At 41.7% G+C, this 27890-nt stretch overlaps 1 protein-coding gene across 2 annotated transcripts; it reads right to left on the bottom strand.

Moving 5' to 3' along the window:
* Positions 1-304: 304 nt before the first annotated feature.
* LOC311145179 (alpha/beta hydrolase domain-containing protein 17B) lies at positions 305-27890 on the bottom strand. 2 transcript variants are annotated; one of them, XM_084181389.1, is made up of 4 exons: positions 27425-27890; positions 23083-23561; positions 2602-2781; positions 305-2263 (listed from the first exon to the last, which is right to left on the bottom strand). In XM_084181389.1, exons 2-4 carry the CDS (start codon positions 23547-23549, stop codon positions 2038-2040), a joined length of 873 nt encoding a protein of 290 aa, XP_084037515.1. In that variant the 5' UTR covers positions 23550-23561; positions 27425-27890; the 3' UTR covers positions 305-2037. The 2 variants fall into 2 exon arrangements, with proteins under 2 accessions (XP_084037515.1, XP_084037514.1); XM_084181388.1 differs by having other exon boundaries at positions 23083-23558.

The following is a 27890-nucleotide window of genomic DNA, read 5'->3' as shown; positions in this document are numbered from 1 at the left end:
TAATCGCTGCCAAAGGTGCTTGAGTGGTGTGAATACTTAAGTAAATGAGCTATTAGTATTTAATTTTCAATCAATTTGCATACATTTCTAAAAACATGTTTTTACTTTGTCATTATGGGGTATTGTGTGTAGATTGGTGAGAAAAATACATTTTGAATTCAGGCTGTAACAAAATGTGGAATAAGTCAAGGGGTAATACTTTCTGAAGGCACTGTCATCATGCGAGTGTCTAGTCAGCTAGTGCTTTCAGTGTCTACAACATACAATACAACCCATTCAGCAACAAAGATCAGGCATGTTTATCATTCCTCAAATACTTTTTTATTGTGTATATCCATTTTAATGTTACGTAATTTCCTTCAGTAATGAAATGTCTTAGAAAAACAAACTGATAAATGACATCGTCTGGGTGACCAGATTTTTCAATGGTCATCGGAATAATTTAAAATGGACTCACCACAGATGGATGTCTAAATCATCATATTAAAAAGTTATAGTAGTAATTACAACTACAATTTAAAATAGAGGCTTGTCCAGTACAAACATTAAATGGATGAACGCATTACCTTTAAGTACAGAAAAGTCAAGTCCCCAGTAGAGTTAAAAGACACATTATCTAACAGCAACAACCAATCCTAACAATTCTTGATTAATAACATCAACAACCAATCCAAACATTTCAGTTCATCAGACTGTACCAATTAGAACTGGAGGTTTTTGGTAGCATCCATGGCCTTGCGCTAGCCAGCATTTATCCAGCTAAAGGGTAAGAAAACACCAGCCTATCATGGCATGCAGTAGCACTTTATAACAGAATCAGCTTCCACTTAGTCAGTGCCTTACTAATACAATAAAGTATGTGATTGGTAACTGTTTTACCTTATTCTGCATTAATAGTGTCTCTCACAGAAAAAAAGGTTCTAAAAAAAACATATATTCTGTCAGATATAAGGGATAAGCAAAAAGTGTGCAAGAATCCAGTTGTGTCCTCCGTAAAACCAAGCAGTCTTCAAAACACTTCCCAGTCACGCATTAATGACTTTCACTGTTTTTTGATGTTTTATGGCATCAGTGGCATGAGTCGTAATCAAACTATGTAACAAAGAGCTACCAAGTGTACAGGCAGTTTGTAGACAAAATCAATATCTAGAAATGCTATTCCTCTGAAATGGTAGGAGAGCTTTATTATTCGTTTTACTATATAAATGGAGTCGTATTAGATTTACTGAAAGAATACATAAAAAACAACATAGTAAAACAAAACACTTTGTATAGCTTATACAACTTGAGAGGTTTCTAGGATGTCCGTACGACATGCTTTTTTCTTCAATATGCTGAATAGTTGGCAACACTGACATCTTAAAATGTCAAGAGTTTTATCTTGTACAGTTCCAAGTCACATGTGATACATGCAAACGTAATATATATATATATATTAAACCCAACAAAACATCCATGTTGACCACATTGTAGCAGACTTGGCTCCTTAGTCAAGACAGACTTAGTTGAGTGGCGGTCCAGTCTTCCATCCAGCATAGCTGCTCCACAGAAACCGCTCAGATATGCTCAGAAGTGTGTGCGTCAGAGGTCCTTATAATGGATCAGAACCGCATCCTTCTGAAAGGCAGCAGAAATGTGACAAGCACACATGCACACAGAATTCAACTGCTCATCTGTGCACAAAACACACACACAATCTTCGAGTACATTCAAGTGGTCCACTGTAGCTCAGTTGGTAGTGCATGGTACTTTCCAGCTAGGATAGTGGGTTTGATTCCCGGACCACCCGTATGTAAAATATATGCATGCATGACTAAGTCGCTATGGATAAAAGCATCTGCTAAATGGCATATATTATTATTATTATTATTATTATTATTATATCTGTCCATCATCCCTCCATCTCTCTCACACAAATCACCACGCTGTTTCAAATGATAAAACAACTAAATACACAAAAAGAAAGAAATGAACAAAAAAGGGATGGGTATTTCAAAAGGTTGACAGTTGCAGCAGGTGGGTGACTGAGGGGTGAAGTCAAGTTGACAAGTTGACGAGCTCATGGGCCACAAACTGTTTCAAGCGCTCCAGGTACTGTCCGTAGAGCTCGACGTCGTTGTGGCCGGCGCCCTCCACCCACAGGGGCTCCACGGGCCTCTGGCAGCGTTCGTACAGCGCCAGGCCGTGGGAGAAGTCGATCACCTCGTCTTCCGTCCCGTGGATCACCAGCACCGGCGACGTCACCTTGGAGATCTTGTCAATACTTTGGGAGGCAAGGCGAGGACAGATGCATGGACGCACCACAAACACACGCACAAAAGAGGAAGGGAACTGTTAGCAAGTTTAATTTCCAACCAATGATGAAACAGATGACATGAATAGGATTTAAAATAACCCAATGTGGCCATTTCAACAGCAGGCAGTTTCCCCTTTTAGCCTTGTCAACAGTGCAATTCTCCATAACCTGGTGGCAACCAAGGACCACCAGATGGACCTTTTGAGTCCAGAGTGACTCAAACATGACTGCTTTTATGCGCTGTGTGTGTGTGTGTGTGTGCGTGTGTGTGTGTGTGTGTGTGTGTGTGTGTGTGTCTCTCTCACTTGGGAAAGGCATCAAAGCAGTAGGTTTTCTTTGTGTCTGGGAAGGCCACTCTCATGCCAGAGGTGAGGGGGGAGTGCAGGACGACCGCGGCGCTCTCGTAGCGTGCCGCCAGGTCCACGGACGGGACCGTACCGATACTCTGACCATAAACGATCACATTCTCTGGCCTAATACCGTACCTGAGGGGAGACACAGAACATCCTCGGGTTAAACATTATCAGCTACTCCGCATCAAGGTGGTAAATACCTAATATGTGATAATATGACTATGATGATAATATAGTCACAGTTATTCAGTCAGTCTCTATTGACATGATTCAGTCACTACTCAGGTTAGAAGTCAAGTGATCAGGAGGAAGTGGGAAGTCAAGGATAGGTGTGGGACCATTGACATGTCAATAAGGGGTGTGGTGGGACAAGCAGAAGACCAAAGAAAAATAAATACACAGAGAGAAATAAAGAGATACAGAGATGTATACGTCACTTTGGATAAAAGTGTCTGCTAAATGGCATATATTATTATAATAATAATAATAATAATAATAATAATAATAATAATAATAGAGAGAGCGAGAAGTCCATAGCTGATTATAGAGAATGTGACCAACACAGCCAGTCAGCTGACGATCCCGGCTCTAAACCGCTGCAGGACTGAGCACAAACATCAGTTCTACCTAGCCCAGCCCAGCCTGTGCTGTACAACAGCACACGACACCTCTAATTGTTTAAATGTTTTTTTTATTTTTTATATTTCATCAATATATGAAGAGTATCTTTACCTACTAGCACCGAATTTGCTGAAAAATAGGTCTACTTTGTTGAAGGAAAAATTAACTTGATACGATTGTGTTATTGGCTCACCTAGCCAGTTTAAGATTAATGAACTAAAATCGTAAATCACTCTGATAAGAGCATCTGCTAAATGACTTTTAAAAAAGTTGTCATGGAAAGAGCGGATCGTTGCCATTGGAACAACCTCATTTTCTGATTAATCAAATTCATCAATAACATGCAACTAGCAGGTTTCCAAAACATTTCCCTGAAGAAAAGTGAGTCAAAGAAGCTCTACAAAAACAAAGCATGGGTTGTGTTCATTTGGGCATGTAACAGAAAATGTTTTAAAATGCAACAGAAATTAAAAGGAGTCCCTTCCCATTTCAGTCTGTTTTCTTCCATTTGGTGCATGATGAACACATAAACCTTTTGTATTGAAGCTTCAGACATCCTCGGCCCCCAGCGACCTGCCAGTCAAATCCAGCCAGGCCAGGCTGTGTACACTGACCACAGAGTAGGTCATCCAACTGGTTGGAATGTGACAGCACAGGCATGTGATGGGGTGGAGGCTCACAGGAGGTCCCAAGAGGTCAAAGCCTTCCAATGGACTAGGTAGGCGTTTCCCCATTTGACAAGGTCCCATAGGAACTAACCTACATAAAAAGAACCAGAATCCTCAGATGTGGAATTTAAGCTCTTAAGGATCAGATCCTTAACATTATTTTTTTTGTTGCCTAAAATGACATACCCAAATCTAACTGCCTGTAGCTCAGGACCTGAAGCAAGGATATGCATATTATTGATACCATTTGAAAGGAAACACTTTGAAGTTTGTGGAAATGTGAAATTAATGTAGGAGAATATAACACATTAGATCTGCTAAAAAAAAACATGCGTTTTCTATAATTGTTTTGTCCCATCATCTTTGAAATGCAAGAAAGGCCACAATATGGTCCCGTGTAGCTCAGTTGGTAGAGCATCGCGTTTGCAACGGCAGGGTTGTGGGTTCGTTTCCCACAGGGGACCAGTATGAAAAAAAAAAAAATGATGCACTCACTAACTGTAAGTGGCTCTGGATAAGAGCATCTGCTAAATTACTAAAATTTTAAATATAATATTGCAGTTTAGGCCCAATTTAGATTTTGGCCACTAGATGGCAGCAGTGTGTGTGCAAAGTTTCAGATTGATCCAGTGAAGCGTTGCAATACTGGACTATTTTGTATCAAGTCTGCCCAAATGTGCCGAATTGGTCAATTGATAAATTTTCAAGTACATAACTATAGAGAACATACAAAAATTATATGGTAATATCAAATGTAAGTTTACACACACCCAGGAATGTCATATATGATGGATCATTAGTTTATACACTAACTTTGACACATCTAGATGGCAGGGCGGGGTGGGTGTGGAGCCAGAGACAGCAGGGGTTCAAACTGTAGAACCCAGTTCCTACATTTGAATACAAAAATTGATTTTATCAAACAGAACTATGCTACATTTTATCTCTGGTACCCTTATGATGACAAATCAGAGCAAGATTACTGAATGTAAGTACATTATTTACCTTCAGAGGTGAATGTATCAAACCAGTTGCCGTGATACATTTGTTGTTGTTGTGCACTCTCCTCAAACAATAGCATGGTATTTTTTCACTGTAATAGTTACTGTAAATTGGACAGTGCAGTTAGATTAACAAGAATGTCAGCTTTCTGCCCATATAAGACATGTCTATGTCCTGGAAAGTTTGCTGTTACTTACAACAGTCATGCTGATCACATTAGCACACGTTAGCTCAACCGTCCAGTATACAGGACACCGATCCCGTAGAGGTTAAACTTCAGCCTCTTCTTTACAGGCAACTGTTCTGAGCAGCAGTACCTCAAACATTAGGCCTGGATTTCATCTTCAGCCTATATCAGATCCATCTAATCTAGTTACTGGTTTTACTGCCAGGCTATAACAGGCTGGCCAAAGCATAAAAGGTTGTCAAAACACTTGTTTATAAAAGTTAATCTAAAACATCTGCTATACAGTACAGTCAGGGACTGTAATATTAGTAGGTCAGGTGATATGAATGTGTGTGTGTGTTCTGCCATCCTTTCTCTCTGTCACCCCCACCTCGTATTCTCTAGGGTGGAACTCTACTCCACAACTTCTACTAGGGCTGACCCCAATTAGTCGACAGATTTTTTTAGTCAAGCAGTAGAAAATAAATAAATAAATATAAATATATATATATATATATATATATATATATATATATATATATATATATATATATACACATATACATACACACACACACACACACACTACCGTTCAAACGTTTGGGGTCACTTAGACATTTCCTTGTTTTCCATGAAAACATACATGAAATGAGTTTGAATAGGAAATATAGCAAAATGAATAGGAAATGTAGTCAGAGACAAGGTTAGAAATAATGATTTTTAATTGAAATAATAATTGGGTCCTTCAAACTTAGCTTTCGTCAAAGAATCCTCAATTTGCAGCAATTACAGCCTTGCAGACCTTTGGCATTCTAGTTCTCGATTTATTGAGGTAATCTGAAGAGATTTCACCCCATGCTTCCTGAAGCACATCCCACAAGTTGGATTGGCTTAATGGGCACTTCTTACGTACCATACGGTCAAGCTGCTCCCACAACAGCTCAATAGGGTTGAGATCCAGTGACTGTGCTGGCCACTCCATTATAGACAGAATACCAGCTGACTGCTTCTTCCATAAATAGTTATTGTATAGTTTGGAGCTGTGCTTTGGGTCATTGTCCTGTTGTAGGAAGAAATTGGCTCCAATCAAGCACCGTCCACAGGGTATGGCATGGCGTTGCAAAATGGAGTGATAGCCTTCCTTCTTCAAGATCCCTTTTACCCTGTACAAATCTCCCACTTTACCACCACCAAAGCACCCCCAGACCATCACATTGCCTCCACCATGCTTGACAGATGGCATCAAGCACTTCTCCAGCATCTTTTAATTTGGTCTGCGTCTCGCAAATGTTCTTCTTTGTGATCCGAACACCTTAAACTTCGATTTGTCTGTCCATAACACTTTTTTCCAATCTTCCTCTGTCCATTGTCTGTGTTATTTTGCCCATCTTAATCTTTTCTTTTTATTGGCCAGTCTGAAATCCAGAAAATCACATTGTAGGATTTTTAATGAATTTGCAAATTATGGTGGAAAATAAGTATTTGGTCAATAACAAAAGTTTCTCAATACTTTGTTATATACCCTTGTTGGCAATGACACAGGTCAAACGTTTTCTCTAAGTCTTCACAAGGTTTTCACACACTGTTGCTGGTATTTTGGCCCATTCCTCCATGCACATCTCCTCTAGAGCAGTGATGTTTTGGGGCTGTCGCTGGGCAACACGGACTTTTAACTCCCTCCAAAGATTTTCTATGGGGTTGAGATCTGGAGACTGGCTAGGCCACTCCAGGACCTTGAAATGCTTCTTACGAAGCCACTCCTTCGTTGCCCGGGCGGTGTGTTTGGGATCATTGTCATGCTGAAAGACCCAGCCACGTTTCATCTTCAATGCCCTTGCTGATGGAAGGAGGTTTTCACTCAAAATCTCACGATACATGGCCCCATTCATTCTTTCCTTTACACGGATCAGTCGTCCTGGTCCCTTTGCAGAAAAACAGCCCCAAAGCATGATGTTTCCACCCCCATGCTTCACAGTAGGTATGGTGTTCTATGGATGCAACTCAGCATTCTTTGTCCTCCAAACACGACGAGTTGAGTTTTTACCAAAAAGTTCTATTTTGGTTTCATCTGACCATATGACATTCTCCCAATCCTCTTCTGGATCATCCAAATGCACTCTAGCAAACTTCAGACGGGCCTGGACATGTACTGGCTTAAGCAGGGGGACACGTCTGGCACTGCAGGATTTGAGTCCCTGGCGGCGTAGTGTGTTACTGATGGTAGGCTTTGTTACTTTGGTCCCAGCTCTCTGCAGGTCATTCACTAGGTCCCCCCGTGTGGTTCTGGGATTTTTGCTCACTGTTCTTGTGATCATTTTGACCCCACGGGGTGAGATCTTGCGTGGAGCCCCAGATCGAGGGAGATTATCAGTGGTCTTGTATGTCTTCCATTTCCTAATAATTGCTCCCACAGTTGATTTCTTCAAACCAAGCTGCTTACCTATTGCAGATTCAGTCTTCCCAGCCTGGTGCAGGTCTACAATTTTGTTTCTGGTGTCCTTTGACAGCTCTTTGGTCTTGGCCATAGTGGAGTTTGGAGTGTGACTGTTTGAGGTTGTGGACAGGTGTCTTTTATACTGATAACAAGTTCAAACAGGTGCCATTAATACAGGTAACGAGTGGAGGACAGAGGAGCCTCTTAAAGAAGAAGTTACAGGTCTGTGAGAGCCAGAAATCTTGCTTGTTTGTAGGTGACCAAATACTTATTTTCCACCATAATTTGCAAATAAATTCATTAAAAATCCTACAATGTGATTTTCTGGATTTTTTTTTCTCATTTTGTCTGTCATAGTTGACGTGTACCTATGATGAAAATTACAGGCCTCTCTCATCTTTTTAAGTGGGAGAACTTGCACAATTGGTGGCTGACTAAATACTTTTTTCCCCACTGTATATATATCCCCTTTTTCTTCCCAATTGTATGATATTCAATTATGATCTTGTCTCATCTCTGCAACTCCCCAACGGGCTCGGGAGAGGCGAAGGTCGAGTCATGCGTTATCCGATACATAACCCGTCAAACCGCGCTTCTTAACACCTGCCCGCTTAACCCGGAAGCCAGCCACACCAATGTGTCGGAGGAAACACTGTTCAACTGACGACCGAAGTCAGCCTGCAGGAGCCCGGCCCGCAACAAGGACTCACTAGAGAGCGATGACCCAAGTAAAGCCCCTCCGGCCAAACCCTCCCCTAACCCGGACGAAGCTGGGCCAATTGTGCACCGGACTCCCGGTCACGGCCGGTTGTGACACAGCCTGGGATCGAACCCAGGTCTGTAGTGATGCCTCAAGATTTATGGGAAGATTATTCTATTTCATTAGATCTGCTTATATATTGTTGAGTAATGGAATAAAGTTGTCACTTATTAAGCATCCTAAGTATTCAATATTTTTTGTGGTCCACTTAAAAGGATTGCTGTAGATCGTGAGTTATTATTTTTCCTATTGCCATTATTGTTTGTTTCCATTTACATCCTGTGATTTGAGTATTCTGAAAATATTTTTTAGCAAAGGGGGCATTGAGTTTTCAATACTGGTCAGGTATAATCTGGAGATAATCTCCAAATAAGTTTAGTTTATATTCATGTTTACCAATACCTGTTACATATGGGTCCTGTCTAATTCTTTCTGCAAGCAGTTCAATTGCCAGTGCAAACAGGAGGGGGGAGAGGGGACATCCCTGTCTTGTGCCCCTTTCTAAAGCGATTTCATCTGATAATGTATTAGTGTATATTTTTGCTTTAGGACATTTATATAATATTTTTATTTAATGTATTATTTCAGCTGGAAAGATAAACGCTTCCAAAGTTTTGAATAGAAAAGGCCATTCAAGAGGGTCAAAAGCCTTTTCGGCATCAACAGCCATTATTGATAAATCTCTTGTTTTTTTGCGTATTGCATTAAACCGAAATATGTTCTTGTATTTGCAAGTGTCTCTTTTTAATAAACCCTGTTTGATATGTATCAAGTCTGGTATGACTTTTGCCATTCTATTGCTTATAACCTTTGTTATCATTTTATTGTCAATTTATTCAACTTACGGGTCTCTAATCAGAAGGGGACTCCAGATTCTCCTGGTTTTAATATAACTTAAATAACTGTTTTATGCATGGAACTACTGAATTGAGTGACGTGTGTTGTCATTTGTGTAAAGAAGGGTCTACCTTGTCCCAAAATGTTGAATAGAGTTCTATGGGAAAGCCATCAAATTGTATTTCATGCCAATAATGCAATCTGCGAGAGAGGGGAGAGCGAGAGAAAACAAATACACATGTTATCTAGACACCGTTGCCCTAGATCCCACAAAGAACTATACCTACCTCGGCCTAAACAGTAACACCACAGGTAACTTCCACAAGGCTGTGAATGACCTAAGCGACAAGGCTAGAAGGGCCTTCTACCTTTGCCATCAAAAGGAACATAAAACTCAACATCCCAAATAGGATCTGGCAAAAAATCCTTCAATCAGTTATAGAACCCATTGCCATCTATTGTAGTGAGGTCTCGGGCCAAACACTAGGGCTGTGGTGGTCTTGGAATTTGAGGTTATGGTAATTGGCCAGGCTAATGTACACAGGGGGGGAGGTTACAATTCTGTTTGTACACTTGTATACGTTAAATGGTTCTTAATAAAACCTATTTGAAACAAGCCATTACACTGTGATTATCATGGCATTTAATTATTATTATTATTATTATTAAGGTTATTACTTATAAATATTAAATCAACAAATTAAGAAATGTCAGGTTGGAGAGGATCTGTCGCATTTTTGTATTGACAACATTAACTGAGTCAAAATAAAGATATGCCTACCTTGTCCTTCTCGGTTGGCTTTTCTGCATACCAAAAATTAAAAACAGATCCTATTTCGACGCACAAAATCATTCAAACGAAGTCTGATGGGTTTTGTCCCATCTTTCCCGAAATAGTCGCAAGAAGTACACTTATTGAGATAAATAATGTAGCCTAAGCTACTGAAAATATGCCTTTTATAAGAGCTAAATCATGACAGGAGCATTTGATTCTTATTAAAGAGATGAGTCCAAACAGGCTACATTAGGAAACTTTCTGGATGGACATATAGAGAAAATCAGCGAACTCACACGCACCCACGTAAAAGCACGCATCAAAACCACAAGCGTATGTCAGACAAGCAAATGTTTATTCTTTCCTTAAAACATTAAAAACACCTAGGCCTACCTTAGCCTACTTTCAGAAAGCCTATAAGATAATGAATTGACAAGGAAAGTATGAAGGGGACAGCTATGCTATAGTATGAAGATGAAATTGACAATGATTAAAATAGAAACAAATACACAAAACATGTCCATAGCCTATTTATCAGCGACGCTGATTATCGAGGAGGAGAGTGTTTGAAAGATTTTTCAAATACTGTGAGGAACAATTATAATTTGAATGGAGGTTTAAAAAAAATATTAAAATAATGACTGAGAAGCCCAGCTGGGCACTTTCCTACATTTGCGAGACGTAGGCCAGGTACTTCTATGCATGCTCAGGTGCGTGCGTTCCGTCAACATTAAGAGGACAGAGAAACCAGACATGCTTATTGCTCACACAGAGCATGTAAATGGTATGAAATAAATCAAAACTTGTTGCATATTAAACGGTCTTCATCCATCACAGTCAATGACATGGTTATTCAATTAAAGTCACAGCCCTAACAAACACCCAATTGAGACTGCATGCAGAATTCTGCAAAAATATACACAAAACACCAAACAATGCATGCAGTGCAGAATTATGACTATATCCGGTAGTTATCAAAATCCAGAAAAGAGCTGTTAAACTCTACAACCACCTAAAAAGAAAGCGATGCACACACATTCTACCACAAAGCCCTCACCTACAGAGAGATGGATTAATTTATAGAAGAGTCTCCTCAGCCAGCTGGTTCTGGGGCTCTGTTCACAAATACAAATAGACCCCACAGAGCCCCAGGACAACAACACAATTAGACCCAAACCAAATTATGAGAAAGCAAAAAGATAACGATTTGACACACTAGAAAGAATCAACCAAAAAAAGAGCTAATTGGAATGCTACCTGGACCTTAACAGAGAGCACACAGTGGCAGAATACCTGACCCCTGTGACTGACCCAAAATTCTTGAATATGTACAGACTCTGTGTGCATAACCTTTCTATTGAGTGAGGCACTTGGCTCTCGAGAGAAGACAGGTTTTGTGCCCGCTGCCCATAAAATGAGGGGGAAACTGATCTGCACTTCCTAACCTCCTGCCAAATGTATGACCACATTAGAGACACATATTTCCCACAGATCACATCAATTTGTTTTCAAATTCTTTGTTGGTCTAACATTCATAAAATCCCATATCTGTTTGCTGAAATACCACAGTGTGCAATCACAGCAGCAAGATGTAGCCCGTTGCCATGAGAAAAAGGGCAACCAGTGGAGAACAAACATTGTAAATAGTAAATACCACCAATATTATCTGTTTACTTATATTCCCCTACTATTAGTACTACAACTACTAGCACATTGCTAAAACACTGTACATAGCGAATAATAGAACACTTGAAATGTATTTCTTTTTTAGTGCAATATTTACTGTTAAGTTATTATTATTTTTTGTTGATGTTGTTTTGTGTCTTCTCACTTTTGTTTATTTCACTTGCTTTGACAACGCAAACATGTTTCCCATGCCAATAAAGCCGCTTTGAATAGAATTTTAAGAGAGCGAGTCAGCGAGCGAGAAATAGAGCGAAATGGAGAGAGAGAAAGAGGAAGCGGAATAGAGAAAGAGAGAGACCGGGAGAGAGCAAGTAGGCTGTGCGAGCGAGAAAATGGAAGGGAAGAAAGAAGGGAAGAACAGAACTGACAGGAGAGATCAAGAAGAGGGAAGCGGTTAGGCGATAAGCAAATTGGGTCATGTACTTTGTGTTCTGTACTCAGTCTTATTTTTCACTGAAGAGGACCTGCTGCTACGTACCCGACTGTACATTAGTAATAGCTGCTCTCTGTCCAGCTCCCAGCAGTGGAGGCTGCTGAGGGGAGGACGTCAGCAGCCTCCACTGGCTCCCAGTCATGTCAATCGGAACTGAAGATCGAGTGGTTACACTCAGACGGAGGACACTGCTGCCATTGTGTGCAGGGCATTGTCGTCCCATACCAAATGACGTTACGAACCACATGAGTTAATAAAACCACTTACTGTGTGGGCTGCCCTGGCCTCTCCATGGTGTGTGTGGATCTAGGCTGTGTGTGTGTGTGTGTGTGTGTGGTCAATGCTGGAGAAGAGACCTTCATTTGGTCTACAATCAATAATATGATTGATCAGGAAGTTTGTCGTTTTCACTTCCTGGGGCACAGGCTGTTGCCGTGGTTGCAGTGGGTCTCAGTAGAGATCCTATAAAATTCTGGAGATCTGTTGCTAGGCTACCAGTCAATATTATACTTAGGATGATTGACTGCTGGAACACCTCCAAGTCCAAGTAAAAATACAATTATACAGCACTATTCTATAGGAGTTGACATCCCGCACAACCACAGCAGGCTCACACTGAGAAAACAAAACAACCCGTTCAGGTCCAGAATCTCTCTCTCACGAACGGGTGTCAACAATTTCAAAACAAACAAACTGTGTATACTACACACACTGAATGTGCCATCCCACTTTCGTACACAACAGATTCACACAATTTCGATTAACTGGTTCTCTCTCTCTAAGAGAGCAGATGGTGTTGCCGACACACCCAGGTGCTGGGCCTCAATGCCATAACACTGATACTGGCTGTATGCCCTATACCCTGGGACAATATGCAACAATAAAGTGTGCGTGTACCGGCAAAGCTGTCTGCTGACGGTGTGGGACACACCTGACTCATGACTGAGTCACCCGTCTACTCAGGTAAAAGACTTGACCTCACCCTGCACCAGAACAAAAAAGGAACATACAGTACACACACACACTAGGGCTGTCCCCGACTAAATAAAATCTTAGTCGACCAAGAGTCATCTGTTCTTTCGACCAATCGGTTGGTTGACATTTTTTTTATGTGTATTTTTCGCATGTGACAAAACACCTTTTAGCACTGGACTAGTATTACTAGAGAACGTTGGTTATGTAATTATTTATCCAGAATGTCCGTTATTCCAGAGGACGATTCGGAAAGGATTTTTTTTTTTTTTTTTTCCCAAACTGCCCCCTGTAATTCTTATTTTTGTTCAATAAATTGACAGTTATGACGGAAGCCTGGAGGTTTTTATTCTAGGAATGAAGACACAGTATTCCAACATGTCCAGGTGATAGGGCCACACTGATAACTCGAGATTGGTTCCCAGGTTTTGAAATCATCTTTGGTATAGTGTCGCCATAATATTTGAATTGAGGAAGTGTGATCATAATCATTAGGATATTTTGGTGAGCCTCATTACGTCCTAAATGCCCCCCAGCCTTCAGATGTGAGCTAAACAGTGCAATTGCACTTGAGATGCGTTTTAAGGCTATGGATGAGAAAGTTAATTTATCATTTCCAAACATTTAGGTCAGTTGTATACTGCTTTGCGATCTATTAACAGCAAGGGTTGCATTAAATAGGCTTAGGATATTTTACTGATGCATTTGGCAATATTCAATTCATACGCACAAAACATAAAAACAAAAACATTCACTGTGAAAGTTGATAGGCTACATGTAGGCCATTCAAAGTATATGCGCAGCACTTAGTTAAATTTATCGAATCAGTTAAAGTATATGCGCACAAACCGCGAGCAACCCCTTTCAAACTCAGACATTTCTCTCAAAACACAGGGATGTCGATTTGCAACGGACTAGTATTAACAAAGGACCTTGGCGTTGGCCAAAAAAACAGTAGGTTATTCTGGCTGGAATTGTCACTCTTCTGCCATGTAAAAATTACTGACATGGCAGATTCGGACGGGACTAAAATTACACGTGGCGTTTTGTGCTCTTGCAAATAATTACATTACATTACCCGACCTCCCCCAGTAAAACTAATCCCGTCCAAATAGTGCACAATAGGGCCTGACCAATAGCATATCATAATCACATCTGGAGCAGGTTTTCATCAAGGATCTCGCTGTACTTTGCTCCGTTCATCTTTCCCGCTGAAAAACATCCCCACAGCATGCTGCCACCACCATGCTTCACCGTAGGGATGGTGCCTGGTTTCCTCCAGACGTGACGCTTGGTATTCAGGCCAAAGAGTTCAATCTTGATTTCATCAGAACAGAGAATCATGTTACTCATGGTCTGAGAGTCCTTTAGGTGCCTTTTGGCCAACTCCAAGCAGGCTGTCATGTGCCTTTTACTGAGGAGTGGCTTCTGTCTGGTATTGTGTGTAGATTGATGAGGAATACAAATTAATCAATTTTAGAATAAGGCTGTAACGTAACAAAATGTGGAAAAAGTAAAAGGGGTCTGAATACTTTACGAATGCACTATAATTAAGTTTGGGTTTCTTCACTCTTCATTTCTGTTATATAATAACGCAAGGGCGGTTGTCTCATCTACTCATTCTGTTGCTGCCTCCGCCGCATTGTTCAACACCAATATGCTGGTTAACTTAGTTATTATGCACATAGCAACATGGTCTAGGAAAAGGCACCAATTCAACAGCGCACTGATGTGTTTCAGAACTGTGGACAGCGACCACTATCCAACGCGGGAGAAAGCACATTTGTTATAAATTAATAATATATTTTTATTAGTGTTGCACCATTGTTTTGGATTTTGTCCGACTGCTAATTTTCTCAGATGAAACATTTGATCTCCATACAGTGTCGTGACGTGACTAACATTAGCCTAATCTGAAGACTGTTCTCTAATTAACTAACTGTTTAATTGTTACCCGTTTAAATTAATCATGTAACAATTAACTCATTAGGATTTGGGGCACCCCGAGACCAGTTCTTTAAAGAGTTACCATCTCCCGAATTAAACTCTAAAAAAGGTCTTTACCTATCACATCTATAAACAGTCAACTTATTAATCATAACCTCGTATCATATCATCATTCTGAACGTTGTAACCTCCTTGCATCTGCAAAAACCCGACCCTTACTTATGATTCAGTACTACACAAATTGGTTTAATTATTTACTAGTTAATTAAATGGGAACACAGGATAAACATACACACTCTGCACCGGTTATTGACTGGAGAAAACAGGTCCCTAGTGGAATGACAGCATGGCTTGTTAGGGTGGGAGAGACAGAGACACTTAACCTTGATACATTCAGAAACCACTCAACTACAGTACCCATATACCTTGCACACGAACCGCCGCCCACATTGAGTTAGAAATCATGAATGTATTTACATGAAATGTCTTAGTTCGCCGGGAATCTCTCGGTGAAGCGGGCTGCCTTGGAAAGGGGTTGGGCCTTTTCGCGGCACGCTTGTAAGGCTCTTGTCCAAAATGGTTCAGAATGTCCTTCATCGTAGTTGACAAGTCATTGGAGACTGGACATGTATTCTGAACAGAACTACATAATTGATTTACCTTCCCGTCGCTCTGGAAGTTGCTTCTTTGAAGATAGGCTAGCCAGCCGTATCGATGGTTCCCCAGTGGGGTGATGAGAGTAGCGTAATAAGATGGTTTGAGCCGAGTAGCAGATTGTCCTACTTAAATTCGCTTTTGAAGGTACCATACTTAGGACAGCTAATCAGCCGTACCAGTGATTGTCTGGGAGGTGAGTTTATTCTCTCCACCTCATGTTGAGATTCAAAGTTCAAACGTGTAGCTGCCGCTTTCACGTTTTCTGGTCTGATATGTTAATTCATAACCCATCCTTTTATACACTCTGCTCGAAAGGGGCGGTTCCGTCAGGATCACACACTCTCTGACCTCACTCGGGGGCATGACTGCTTACTGTGCAAAGCTTATGGAAAACAATTATCTCTTACAGTGGGGAGAACAAGTATTTGATACACTGCCGATTTTGCAGGTTTTCCTACTTACAAAGCATGTAGAGGTTTGTAATTTTTTATCATAGGTACACTTCAACTGTGAGAGACGGAATCTAAAACAAAAATCCAGAAAATCACATTGTATGATTTTTAAGTAATTCATTTGCATTTTATTGCACGACATAAGTATTTGATCACCTACCAACCAGTAAGAATTCCAGCTCTCACAGACCTGTTAGTTTTTCTTTAAGAAGCCCTCCTGTTCTCCACTCATTACCTGTATTAACTGCACCTGTTTGAACTCGTTACCTGTATAAAAGACACCTGTCCACACACTCAGTCAAACAGACTCCAACCTCTACAATGGCCAAGACCAGAGAGCTGTGTAAGGACATCAGGGATAAAATTGTAGACCTGCACAAGGCTGGGATGGGCTACAGGACAATAGGCAAGCAGCTTGGTGAGAAGGCAACAACTGTTGGCGCAATTATTAGAAAATGGAAGAAGTTCAAGATGACGGTCAATCACCCTCGGTCTGGGGCTCCATGCAAGATCTCACCATGTGGGACATCAATGATCATGAGGAAGGTGAGGGATCAACCCAGAACTACACGGCAGGACCTGGTCAATGACCCGAAGAGAGCTGGGACCACAGTCTCAAAGAAAACCATTAGTAACACACTACGCCATCATGGATTAAAATCCTGCAGCGCACGCAAGGTCCCCCTGCTCAAGCCAGCGCATGTCCAGGCCCGTCTGAAGTTTGCCAATGACCATCTGGATGATCCAGAGGAGGAATGGGAGTAGGTCATGTGGTCTGATGAGACAAATATAGAGCTTTTTGGTCTAAACTCCACTCGCCGTGTTTGGAGGAAGAAGAAGGATGAGTACAACCCCAAGAACACCATCCCAACCGTGAAGCATGGAGGTGGAAACATCATTCTTTGGGGATGCTTTTCTGCAAAAGGGGACAGGACGACTGCACCGTATTGAGGGGAGGATGGATGGGGCCATGTATCGCGAGATCTTGGCCAACAACCTCCTTCCCTCAGTAAGAGCATTGAAGATGGGTCGTGTCTGTTCTTCCAGCGTGACAACGACCCGAAACACACAGCCAGGGCAACTAAGGAGTGGCTCCGTAAGAAGCATCAAGGTCCTGGAGTGGCCTAGTCAGTCTCCAGACCTGAACCCAATAGAAAATCTTTGGAGGGAGCTGAAAGTCCGAATTTCCCAGCGACAGCCCCGAAACCTGAAGGATCTGGAGAAGGTCTGTATGGAGGAGTGAGCCAAAATCCCTGCTGCAGTGTGTGCAAACCTGGTCAAGACCTACAGGAAAAGTATGATCTCTGTAATTGCAAACAAAGGTTTCTGTACCAAATATTAAGGTATGCTTTTCTGATGTATCAAATACTTATGTCATGCAATAAAATGCAAAATTAATTACTTAAAAATCATACAATGTGATTTTCTGGATTTTTGTTTTAGATTCAGTCTCTCACAGTTGAAGTGTACCTATGATAAAAATTACAGACCTCTACATGCTTTGTAAGTAGGAAAACCTGCAAAATCGGCAGTGTATCAAATACTTGTTCTCCCCACTGTATAGCTTTCTCAAATCACATCCCTATCTTAAAAATACTTTCATCCTTTTTCATATTACATGCACAATGCATAGGATGGACACTTCGTACATATAGTGGGTATACTTTCGAAGTTACAGTATTTCCTTTATAGCATTTTTAATAACATCACAAAATAACAACCAATATGACATTAGTGTCCAACCATTCCCCACATTCTATGTTAAAAATATTGTTCCAGTATTCGCTTTTGAACATGTTAAAGTTTCAGCGGGAAAAAGTCTGTTAAACAAAGACATTCCTTTGGGGATCTTGAGAGGGAGAGCCTGGGCCTTCTCCCTTGATTTACGACAGGGTGTGAGCCGTTAACCCCCCCTCTACGGGTGAGAGGGGGTCTGATTGAAGTTATTAATTGCAAACCTGATCTGACCTATTTGAATTCTCGTTGACTGTCATGACACAGTTTTCTGTTTCCAAAACTAGAATCTGTAACAAACAGAGTGGACTGCGCTTTGTAGACTTTACCCTCTGCCAAAGTTTCAGTTCATTTTAGTTTAGAAAGGCAAATTGAGTTATTGCACACGCAAACTTCGGAATATGAGTTCCCTAACTGAAATATGCAAATAAATGATAGAACGCGCCAATAGAATCTCCCTAGCTCGTGCTTGCCTCTGCCCACCTCCTTACTTGTTCTGCCGACTTTGATTCATTTGCTCCCATTGGAAACGACAGGCTCTGGTCCATCTGGGTTAGCTATAAAAATCTTTGTTCATACCGTGCCTGTGGCATCCCAGGATATACGGTATTACCAGCAGTGCACACAAGGGGCGCAATTATATGTCCAAAAAACATTAGTTAGCAAGATGGTAACAAAATGCTAGGAATTCCCATAGCGGATGCTAGGTAAATGCTAACGAGCGGATGCGAACATTAACTACTAGGATAGACAACCCAGCTCATAAAGTTATGCAAGTATCTAACGCAATTTGCAGCACTCAAAAAAACAAATAGACATCAGATCTTAATCCAGGAGGGGATCGTCTCTGCTGCTGTTACCAAGAAGCTTGATCTTGCAAGCTAACTTTAGCCACTTAGCTAACAAGTTAGCAAAACCCAGCTGGAGAGAATGTATTTGGTACATCTTAGATAGCTAACTTAATAGTGAAGATATATAGCTGGCAAACATTAGTAGTGAATTTCATAAAAGTGTAACTTGATCACCTTTAGTTGCGCTGCAGGAGTGACTCACCTCACAAAGCTCTCATTTTGCTTGTTGTGCTTTTTTGTAAATACACACGTGACTAGGAAACTAGTATTGGTAAGCTTCATAATGAAAAATAATCTAACAGGTGAACTGATGAACACGATCAGCTTTATCTATTACCTAGCGCACAAGTTGACTGCAGGTATTTATAAAAAATACAAATATTCACATTAATAAAACAAAAAAAAACAAATAATGGTATTGAAAATCATACCAGGGATATTTGTAATACCCCAGGATACGGTATATAATGTATACTGCCCAACCATAAGACGCACAAGCACCTTATTTCAGATATGACCTGCAGTCAACCACAGGCCAAACACACTCATGTAGGGATTCAAGTCCATAGAGATCCTATTAAATTACTAGAGTACTCTAACTCTTAATTCTATGGTCAAGTCTATCATATCTGCATCAAAGAAATGTACGGGTTTCCCCACTCTGTCTGAACCCAGTGAGTTTAGTTGTGACTGTTTGCATCATTGTGATCAGATGATTGACAGGCAACAAGAGACAGAACATGTCTCTGTTAAGTCAAACACGGGGCAGTGAAACACACCAAGATGAACCATGTGACTTAAAAAGGAGGCCAGGGCTCCCTGTAAAATGGAGAATAACATCACATGCCGTGTGGATACTTGGGGCAGGCAGTGACATGGAGGCTGCAGGGTGAGGAAGATCCCCATTGCACTGATCTGACGTCTGTGTCTTTTTGCCCTCTTTGTGGTTTCAAATAAGACTTCCGGGAGGGGTGGGCTTATCTTGGATCTGCCATTAGGGGCATCTTCTACCATGAGGGTGTCAGTCATTTTGGCAATTATGGATCAAAACTGACATGGATCTTTGGATTACCAGTGGATGAGTGGCATAGTGCGGCAGAACCTGGCATAGATTTGAGGTGGAATACAATGTGACGTTGGAAACAGCAATCACTGGCCATTTGAAAAAGTGTAGGGACTGAAGCACTCAAATCGGGCACAGAGCTAGGCTATACTAAGCCTTGGGCCAAATTAAAAGTAGCACAGCCTCGTCTGGCTTGATAGTGGAAATTAGGCTATTGTCAATCAACAGGGACTACAAACCCCACCACCCATGTCGTGCTGTCTCGAGGTTCTCCTCTCCGCTTCTGACCAATGGAAGCCCACGTTGGTAGATGGGATGCCAGTGCTTTCACTGTTGATGCTGCTGCCTTCTTCATACTTAATGAGATCTGTTATGGAATTTGCAATGCAAAGAGGAACCGTCTGTCCCACAGACGCGTCCAAACTACTGTAGCCTTAAGGCATGGAAACAGGCAGTGACTATACTCTTTTTTTTCTCTCTCTTTTTTAAAAGTTATTTAGCAGACGCTCTTATCCAGATCGACTTACAGTTTAGTGAGTGCGAAAAATTTTCATACTGGCCCCCCCGTGAGAATCGAACCCACAACCCTGGCGTTGCAAGTGCCATGCTCTACCAACTGAGCTACAGGAGGCCTACTCCTCACTCATGTGCAGTTTAGCCTAACACTATGCCAGAGAGAAAGCTCTGCTTATCTGTGTCACATTACTGGAGCCATAAATCAGATTGATGGTCCTTCAATACTGGCCTCCTGAAAATGTTCTACTTTATCTATGTAGCTACACCGTAGCAGTAAATTTGGACAGAAAACAAGCAAACACCTCTAATAGCTTCTCATGGTACAGCCATGTGAATCCAGGCTGCCCACCCAAAACCCCAGTTAATCCTTAAGAGTCTATTGATGCACCTGTGCGTCAATTTAAGTAACATAACGAAAGAATCCCCATAAAAATCTGTCCGTTTAAACTAGAGATACCTGGTATTTTGCATGGGCTGCGTCTCAATCCACCGCATCTACCTACGTCGGCCTTCGGCATCTGTGGTGGAAGGTGGCCGAGCTACATCGGTGTTTGTCAGACCATGAGACATCCCGAAAATTGGTCTTCTCAACAATAACGTCTGTAGCGTAAATATTACATCATCATAGGTAATATTTCATAATATATTCTAAATTGGGGCAAACAAATATAGCACAAATAAAGACAATGGGAATTTGGCTCCAACACTAAGTCCCTCCCAAGTTAGGCCTAGTTAATAAATAGGTAGCTAGCCTATATGATGGGCAGGTGTGTCTGTGCAACTGTAAGAAAAGCCCCCATTCATTTCTATAGATACATTTTTGGGGTCCAATACAGATTCCATTTTTTTGGGGGGGGCCAAAACTTACAGATAACAATTTCTGCCGATATACTGTTTAACAGCGTGGAAATTAAAGTGACATTTCTCCACACTGAGTTCTCAAATATTGTCATCCAAAAGAGTAACTGTCCAAGAAATATGCTTCAAATGTTTTCTTAAATTGTGACAATGACATTATGCGAATGGCCGCAAATAGTTCAGATAAGCATGAAATTCCCTTTTTTCATCCTATGTAATGAATATCGGTTATTGGTGTAATTGTTGCCCGATATCAATCTATTGGTAAGAGGTCAATATCATCTGATAATATCGGTGAAACAATATATCGGTCAGGCTCTACCAAAAGCCGCAGTATAATTCAAACCCTGAAAAATAGCATCATAACAGAGACAGTAGCAGCTACAAAACAGAAATCAGTGTGCAGTATATGAATCCGATTTCAAAAGCAGCAGCAAATCAGGTCAGCGTGTCCAAGAAACAAACTGTTGGCTAGCACAGCAATATAAGGATTGTGTAATTTACAATCCAATGCTCATTCTCTTCCATCTATCTCTAACCCCACCCCCGGGCATTCATCCTCCTCGATCGGAGGATCATTTGATCAAGCCTGATTCTGTTGACCATAATGAAATGTAAAAACTGATTTTCTGATCCGGTCACAGGTGGCAGTGTGTGTGTGTTTCTACAGGACTGTGGTTGTTTCATTAGTGTGTGTGTGTGTGAACAAGACAGACAATAGGAAACGTCGCACACAAAGGACAAGAACAGAGCAGCCTCCAAACACACACAGTGTAGTAATATGTGTAGGAGGGAGATCAGCAACAGAAGAGAATGGCTACAGTCAAACGGATTCGAGTTTTGCTGGACAACCAGACAGACATCTGAAACCCTACCTCTTCAAAGAGTATCTCCTCCTCACCCAAAAAATATTTTAAAAAATACTAATACAAAAAAACTTAACCAGAACTTGCACTTGACCCATCCCTTCTAGCGTTGACTCTACTGATAGCTACATTGAGGAAAATTTTACTTTCTATGCCTGTGATATGTGGTTGTCCCACCGAGCTATCTTAAGATGAAGGCACTAACTGTAAGTCGCTCAGGATAAGAGAGTCTGCTAAAATGACTCAAATGTAAAAGTTGTAGCAGTCAGACAGGTTTCTCAGCCCTAGCTACAGTATTACCTGCTGTATGTAGACTAGTCTCTGTATGGTAATAGTTTCCTGTTTAACTTTACTCTCAGACTTCCCCAAAGGGGGCCTATTATATGAAGGACCACTTATTCTAGTCAATGTCATCACGGTGGGCAATTTGGGCCCAAGTGGCACTCTGTGTTAGTCACTCTATTCTGTCTTTCGACATTCCTTCCCTTCTCTGACTCATTTGTTGCTTTGTCATCATGATGCAGGAAATAAATCTGGATTAACTTTTATTTCACCCCACAAAAACTGTGCATAAACAAAGCCACAAACTAAATATTCAGCCAAAACATCGTGCACATGCGCAGACACAGGGAAGCTGTGTGTGTGTGTGTGTGTGTGTGTGTGTGTCAGTATGGGACCCAGAGCAGAGCTGTCAGCAAGAGAAAACACACTGGGGAGGGGATGTCATAGAGGACAAAGGGAGGAATAGAGAAGGGAGAGAGATGGGAGTGTTGAGAGTAGAGGTTACATGGGGATCAATTCATTGCGATGGATAAATGGATGGACGGAGGGCCAAAGGGACCGCTAGAGGAACCCATGAACAGAAAACCATTGCCTAGTGGGCGGACAAGTAGAGGGTGTAGGAAACAGCCCCTAGCCTACACATTTTCAAACATCATTCAATGAAAACGAAAAAGAAAAGCTGTCCCCACCTCGCTTTCCAACCAAGGGCGTGTAAGCCATGGAGCGAGCTGAAGGTGGAAAGATAGTCAACAACTCTTAGTAGGACACGTCAACGTCACAGACAGCTACTTCTTTGCCATCTCACTCACCCACCATCGCCTCCCACATCCGCCCCCCTGGTCCCCTTACTTACCGTGTCCTGAGGGAGTGCCAGGCGGCGTCCACATCAGCGTACAGGTTCTTTTCCGAGGGTTTCCCCGAGCTGGCCCCGTAGCCCGAGTAGTCGTAGGAGAAGACGTTGCAGTTGATGCGTGAGCCCAGGCCGATATAGAAGCTGCTCATCTGGCCCAGGTCCACGGCGTTGCCGTGCGAGAAGAGGAGTGTGAAGCGGGCACTGGGTGAGCAACGTACAAACATGCAGGCGATGCGGTTGCCACGTGAAGTGCGCGTCATGAAGCACTCGATGGCGTCCTTCTCACGTGCCGAGTACTGCCAGTCTGCGCGCTCAGAGAGGTGCAGGGTCCAGCGGCTTCCGCTCTCGTCACACATGAGGGTGTAGGTGGGCTCCGGGGGCAGGAAGGCCAGCTTGGAGGCGATCTTGCTGGGGCATGGAGGGCAGCAGAATAGGCAGCACAGCTCACTCAGGGACAGGTGGTTCATCCTCAAACACTGCTGGGGCAAGGGGGGGGTGGGGGGGGGGGTGGGGTGAGAGGATACATTACCATTTACTACCTTTACTGCTTATCATTCACTATTACTAAAAGGTATCATTGACGTGGCGCATTAAGTAGCCTAAACTAGCATGATCTCCCAAAGACTGAGGACAAATGAAAGAGGGTTTAAGGTATGCGCGCATACATGTGGTTAGGTTAATTGTACACGTCATTTCTCATATGCACACCCCAGTTATTGATGGCCATTTTGAAAATATGCTCAGACACACTGACACACAGCTGTGACTCACAGCTGAGTCACTCCACAAACATACCAACAACAGACCATGAGCCACACATGTTAAAGCGTATCACCAGATTTCACCTCTGCTTAGACTCTCTATATCTGATAGACAGAAACCCCCTATCTAAACACGTTGAGGGTAAACATGTATTTCTGGTTCTGCGAACCCTGGGAATCAAGTCGACCTCGAGTGTTTAGGCTACTAGGTTGGTGTGCAGGGATTCTCAAAGCTCTCTACCCACCCTGTCAGACATCTTGTTAAGTGGGAAATACACATGAACTCCCCTAGGCCTGCCCTTAACTCAAAGCTGGTTTTACATACACTATTGATTCCCTTCTGCGTGTATGGCTTTCCTTGGCTCCGGGATCATTCGACAGCTATAGTACTGATGAGCATTTATTCTGTCTGCCTCAAAGTTTATTGCTACGCTGAGTACAAAGTGTAACTTTTCCGATGCCTCCTCGGTCCCAGGCTAGTGTTCAGAAATAACTTTTAGTTGGTTTGATAAGAGCCTGTTGGTCAGCATCTTTGTGATTATCTGTCTGCATTGCATGTTGTTTCAATGATGCCATATCAACATTTCCCTCTGATAACACCATAGCAATTTCCCCAATGTCTTCTGTGAACCACACATGCTTTAAGAAAATAGATGTGTCATTTGTATTCCTTCTCACTGAGACTTGGAAATGTATGTTTCTCAATCTCCAGTCCACGGACCAGCATCAATCCCTGGGTCCTGACTGGTCCATTTAGTCAGTTCTCAAGTGCTAATTTTAATGTAAGCCATTCCCTCCCACTATCCTGTTGCCTAGTCACTTTATCTCTACCTATACGTACAGTTGAAGTCGGAAGTTTACATGCACCTTAGCCAAATACATTTAAACTCAGTCTTTCACAATTCCTGACATTTAATCCTAGTAAAAATTCCCTGTCTTAGGTCAGTTAGGATCACCACTTTATTTTAAGAATGTGAAATGTCTGAATAATAGTCAAGAGAATGATTTATTTCAGCTTTTATTTCTTTCATCACATTTCCAGTGGGTCAGAAGTTTACATACACTCAATTAGTATTTGGTAGCATTGCCTTTAAATTGTTTAACTTGGGTCAAACGTTTTGGGTAGCCTTCCACAAGCTTCCCACAATAAGTTGGGTGAATTTTGGCCCATTCCTGCTGACAGAGCTGGTGTAACTGAGTCAGGTTTGTAGGCCTCCTTGCTCGCACACGGTTCTTCAGTTCTGCCCACACATTTTCTATAGGATTGATGTCAGGGCTTTGTGATGGCCACTCCAATACCTTGACTTTGTTGTCCTTAAGCCATTTTGCCACAACTTTGGAAGTATGTTTGGGGTCATTGTCCATTTGGAAGACTCATTTGCGACCAAGCTTTAACTTCCTGACTGACGTCTTGCTTCAATATATCCACATAATTTTCCTTCCTCATGATGCCATCTATTTAGTGAAGTGCACCAGTCCATCCTGCAGCAAAGCACCCCCACAGCATGATGCTGCCACCCCCGTGCTTCACTGTTGGGATGGTGTTCTTCGGCTTGCAAGCCACCCCCTTTTTCCTCCAAACATAACGATGGTCATTATAGCCAAACAGTTATATTTTTGTTTCATCAGACCAGAGGACATCTCTCCAAAAGGTACGATCTTTGTCCCCATGTACAGTTGCAAACCGTAGTCTGGCTTTTTTTATGGCAGTTTTGAAGCAGTGGTTTCTTCCTTGCTGAGCGGCCTTTCAGGTTACTGTGGATATAGATACTTTTGTACCGGTTTCCTCCAGCATCTTCACAAGGTCGTTTGCTGTTGTTCTGGGATTGATTTGTACTTTTCGCACCAAAGTACGTTCATCTCTAGGAGACGAGGCACTGAGTTTGAAGGTAGGCCTTGAAATACATCCACAAGTACACCTCCAATTGACTCAAATGATGTCAATTAGCCTATTAGAAGCTTCTAAAGCCATGACATCATTTTCTGGAATTTTCCAAGCTGTTTAAAGGCACAGTCAACTTAGTGTATGTAAACTTCTGACCCACTGGAATTGTGATACAGTGAATTATAAGTGAAATAATCTGTCTAAACAATTGTTGGAAAAATTACTTGTGTCATGCACAAAGTAGATGTCCTACCCCACTTGCCAAAACGATAGTTTGTTAACAAGAAATTTGTGGAGTGGTTGAAAAACTGGTTTTAATGACTTCAACCTAAGTATATGTAAACTTCCGACTTCAACTGTATCTACCTCAATTACCTCGTACCCCTGCACATAGACTCTGTACTGGTACCCCGTGTATATTGCCAAGTTATAGTTACTGTGTATTTATTCCTTGTGTTTTTATTTTTCTATTATTTACTTTTATGTTTGCATTGCTGAGAAGGGGCATTAAGTAAGCCGGCCGTGGTGACTCCTTGCTGTCCCCAGTCCGCCTGGCCTTGCTGCTATTCCAGTTTCAACTGTTCTGCCTGCGGTTATGGAACCCCTACCTGTCCCAGACCTGCTGTTTTCAACTCTTAATGATCGGCTATGAAAAGTCAACTGAGATTTATTCCTGATTATTATTTGACCATGCTTGTCACTTATGAACATTTTTGAACATCTTGGCATGGTTCTGTTATAATCTCCACCCGGCACAGCCAGAAGAGGACTGGCCACCCCTCATAGCCTGGTTCCTCTCTAGGTTTCTTCCTAGGTTTTGGCCTTTCTAGGGAGTTTTTCCTAGCCACCGTGCTTCTACACCTGCATTACTAGCTGTTTGGGGTTTTAGGCTGGGTTTCTGTACAGCACTTCGAGATATTAGCTGATGTAAGAAGGGCTATATAAAATAAAATTGATTGATTGATTTCACTGTTAATCTAAACCTGTTATGTAAAAAGCATGTGACAATTAAAATGTTATGGTGAGTGTGTTTTAATATCCAGGTTATAGGTCAGAAATAACCTGGAAATAATGTATTAAACTAATTTTATGATAAAAAAAAAGGGGGGGAAACTGTAATTCACACATAGCCTTCCATAGTCTATTTTCGTATTGGGGGGAGGCAGGAATCATGCTCAGATGTTGAAATACATGTAGTTATGACGATTTTAAAACCACTTTTCTACAGTCTGGGCTATTGCCCAAGTCGAGCACTGTCTAACATGAAAATAAACACTTGGCTGTGACCTCTCAGATAAAAGCAATTGAGATTCTAGGGGACCCCAAATAACGTCACATCGTCGATGAGGGTTTGTTTTAAAGACTAACGTTACAGTACCCAAAAGGCCTGGCTACAACGTTAGCTAGCCTAACGTTACCTGATACATTTAGCTAGTTAGCTATAACGTTAACTAACAGAGGCACTTTTGATTTCTGAATCCCTGGAGGTGTTTGCCAGAATTGCATCGTATCGATTAGCGAAAACAAATCGTAGGGCTCATCTTAAATGAACAGTCGCACAGTGCTCGCAAAGGTACAGAAAACATCGGTAACTAGCAGCTATTTTACGTTATTAGTTAACTAACTAACAAACACCGGCAATAATGTTTAAGCTTTGATAAACTGGCAACCCGAAGAGGATCACACGCACACATACCTGGTTACTGGTAATGTCACGGGTTGTAGTTAACGTCTGAACAAGCCAGCTGATGATGGAAAAACAGCTAACTAGACAAAAGTACAGGTAACTAGTTAACGTTAACCAGGCAGGTTGACTCGAATATCCATTCGCTCCCCCTCGTCCACTCTCTTAGATAGGTAGTTATAGGGTAACGTTAACTAGCTATGTATCTTCATGACACTTGTAAGACTCCCAAACCAAGCTCCGACTGCTTGCCACTCAATCTTGTCAACATGTGGTCCGGATGATAACTGAATTGCCTCCACAAGATTTACGTAAACAAATATGCTATATAATGTTGACTGACATAGTCACAGATTTCAACCCTTGTAGCTAGCCCAGTGTCGCTCGACGTCTTCTCTTCAAGCCTAGGAAACCGACCATGGAAAAAATCGATACCACAGTGGCGAGGTGATGATTGCATTGGCTTATAAGAAAGCCA

This window comes from Coregonus lavaretus, assembly GCF_964263955.1.
Source record: "Coregonus lavaretus genome assembly, chromosome: 17".
In the NCBI taxonomy this organism is placed as follows: Eukaryota; Metazoa; Chordata; class Actinopteri; order Salmoniformes; family Salmonidae; genus Coregonus; species Coregonus lavaretus.
The sequence above is the reverse complement of the archived record's forward strand: the minus strand, read 5'-3'. Positions and strand labels throughout refer to the sequence as shown.

Bases quoted from the DNA above. Each gene is read 5' to 3' on its own strand.
- LOC311145179 (XM_084181389.1), bottom strand. From the start codon at position 23,549: ATGAACCACCTGTCCCTGAGTGAGCTGTGCTGCCTATTCTGCTGCCCT. The intron at 2,782-23,082 runs GTAAGTAAGGGG...GTCTCCCCTCAG, and splicing joins TGGCACTCCCTCAGGACACG to GTACGGTATTAGGCCAGAGA. The intron at 2,264-2,601 runs GTGAGAGAGACA...TGCCTCCCAAAG, and splicing joins TGCTTTGATGCCTTTCCCAA to TATTGACAAGATCTCCAAGG.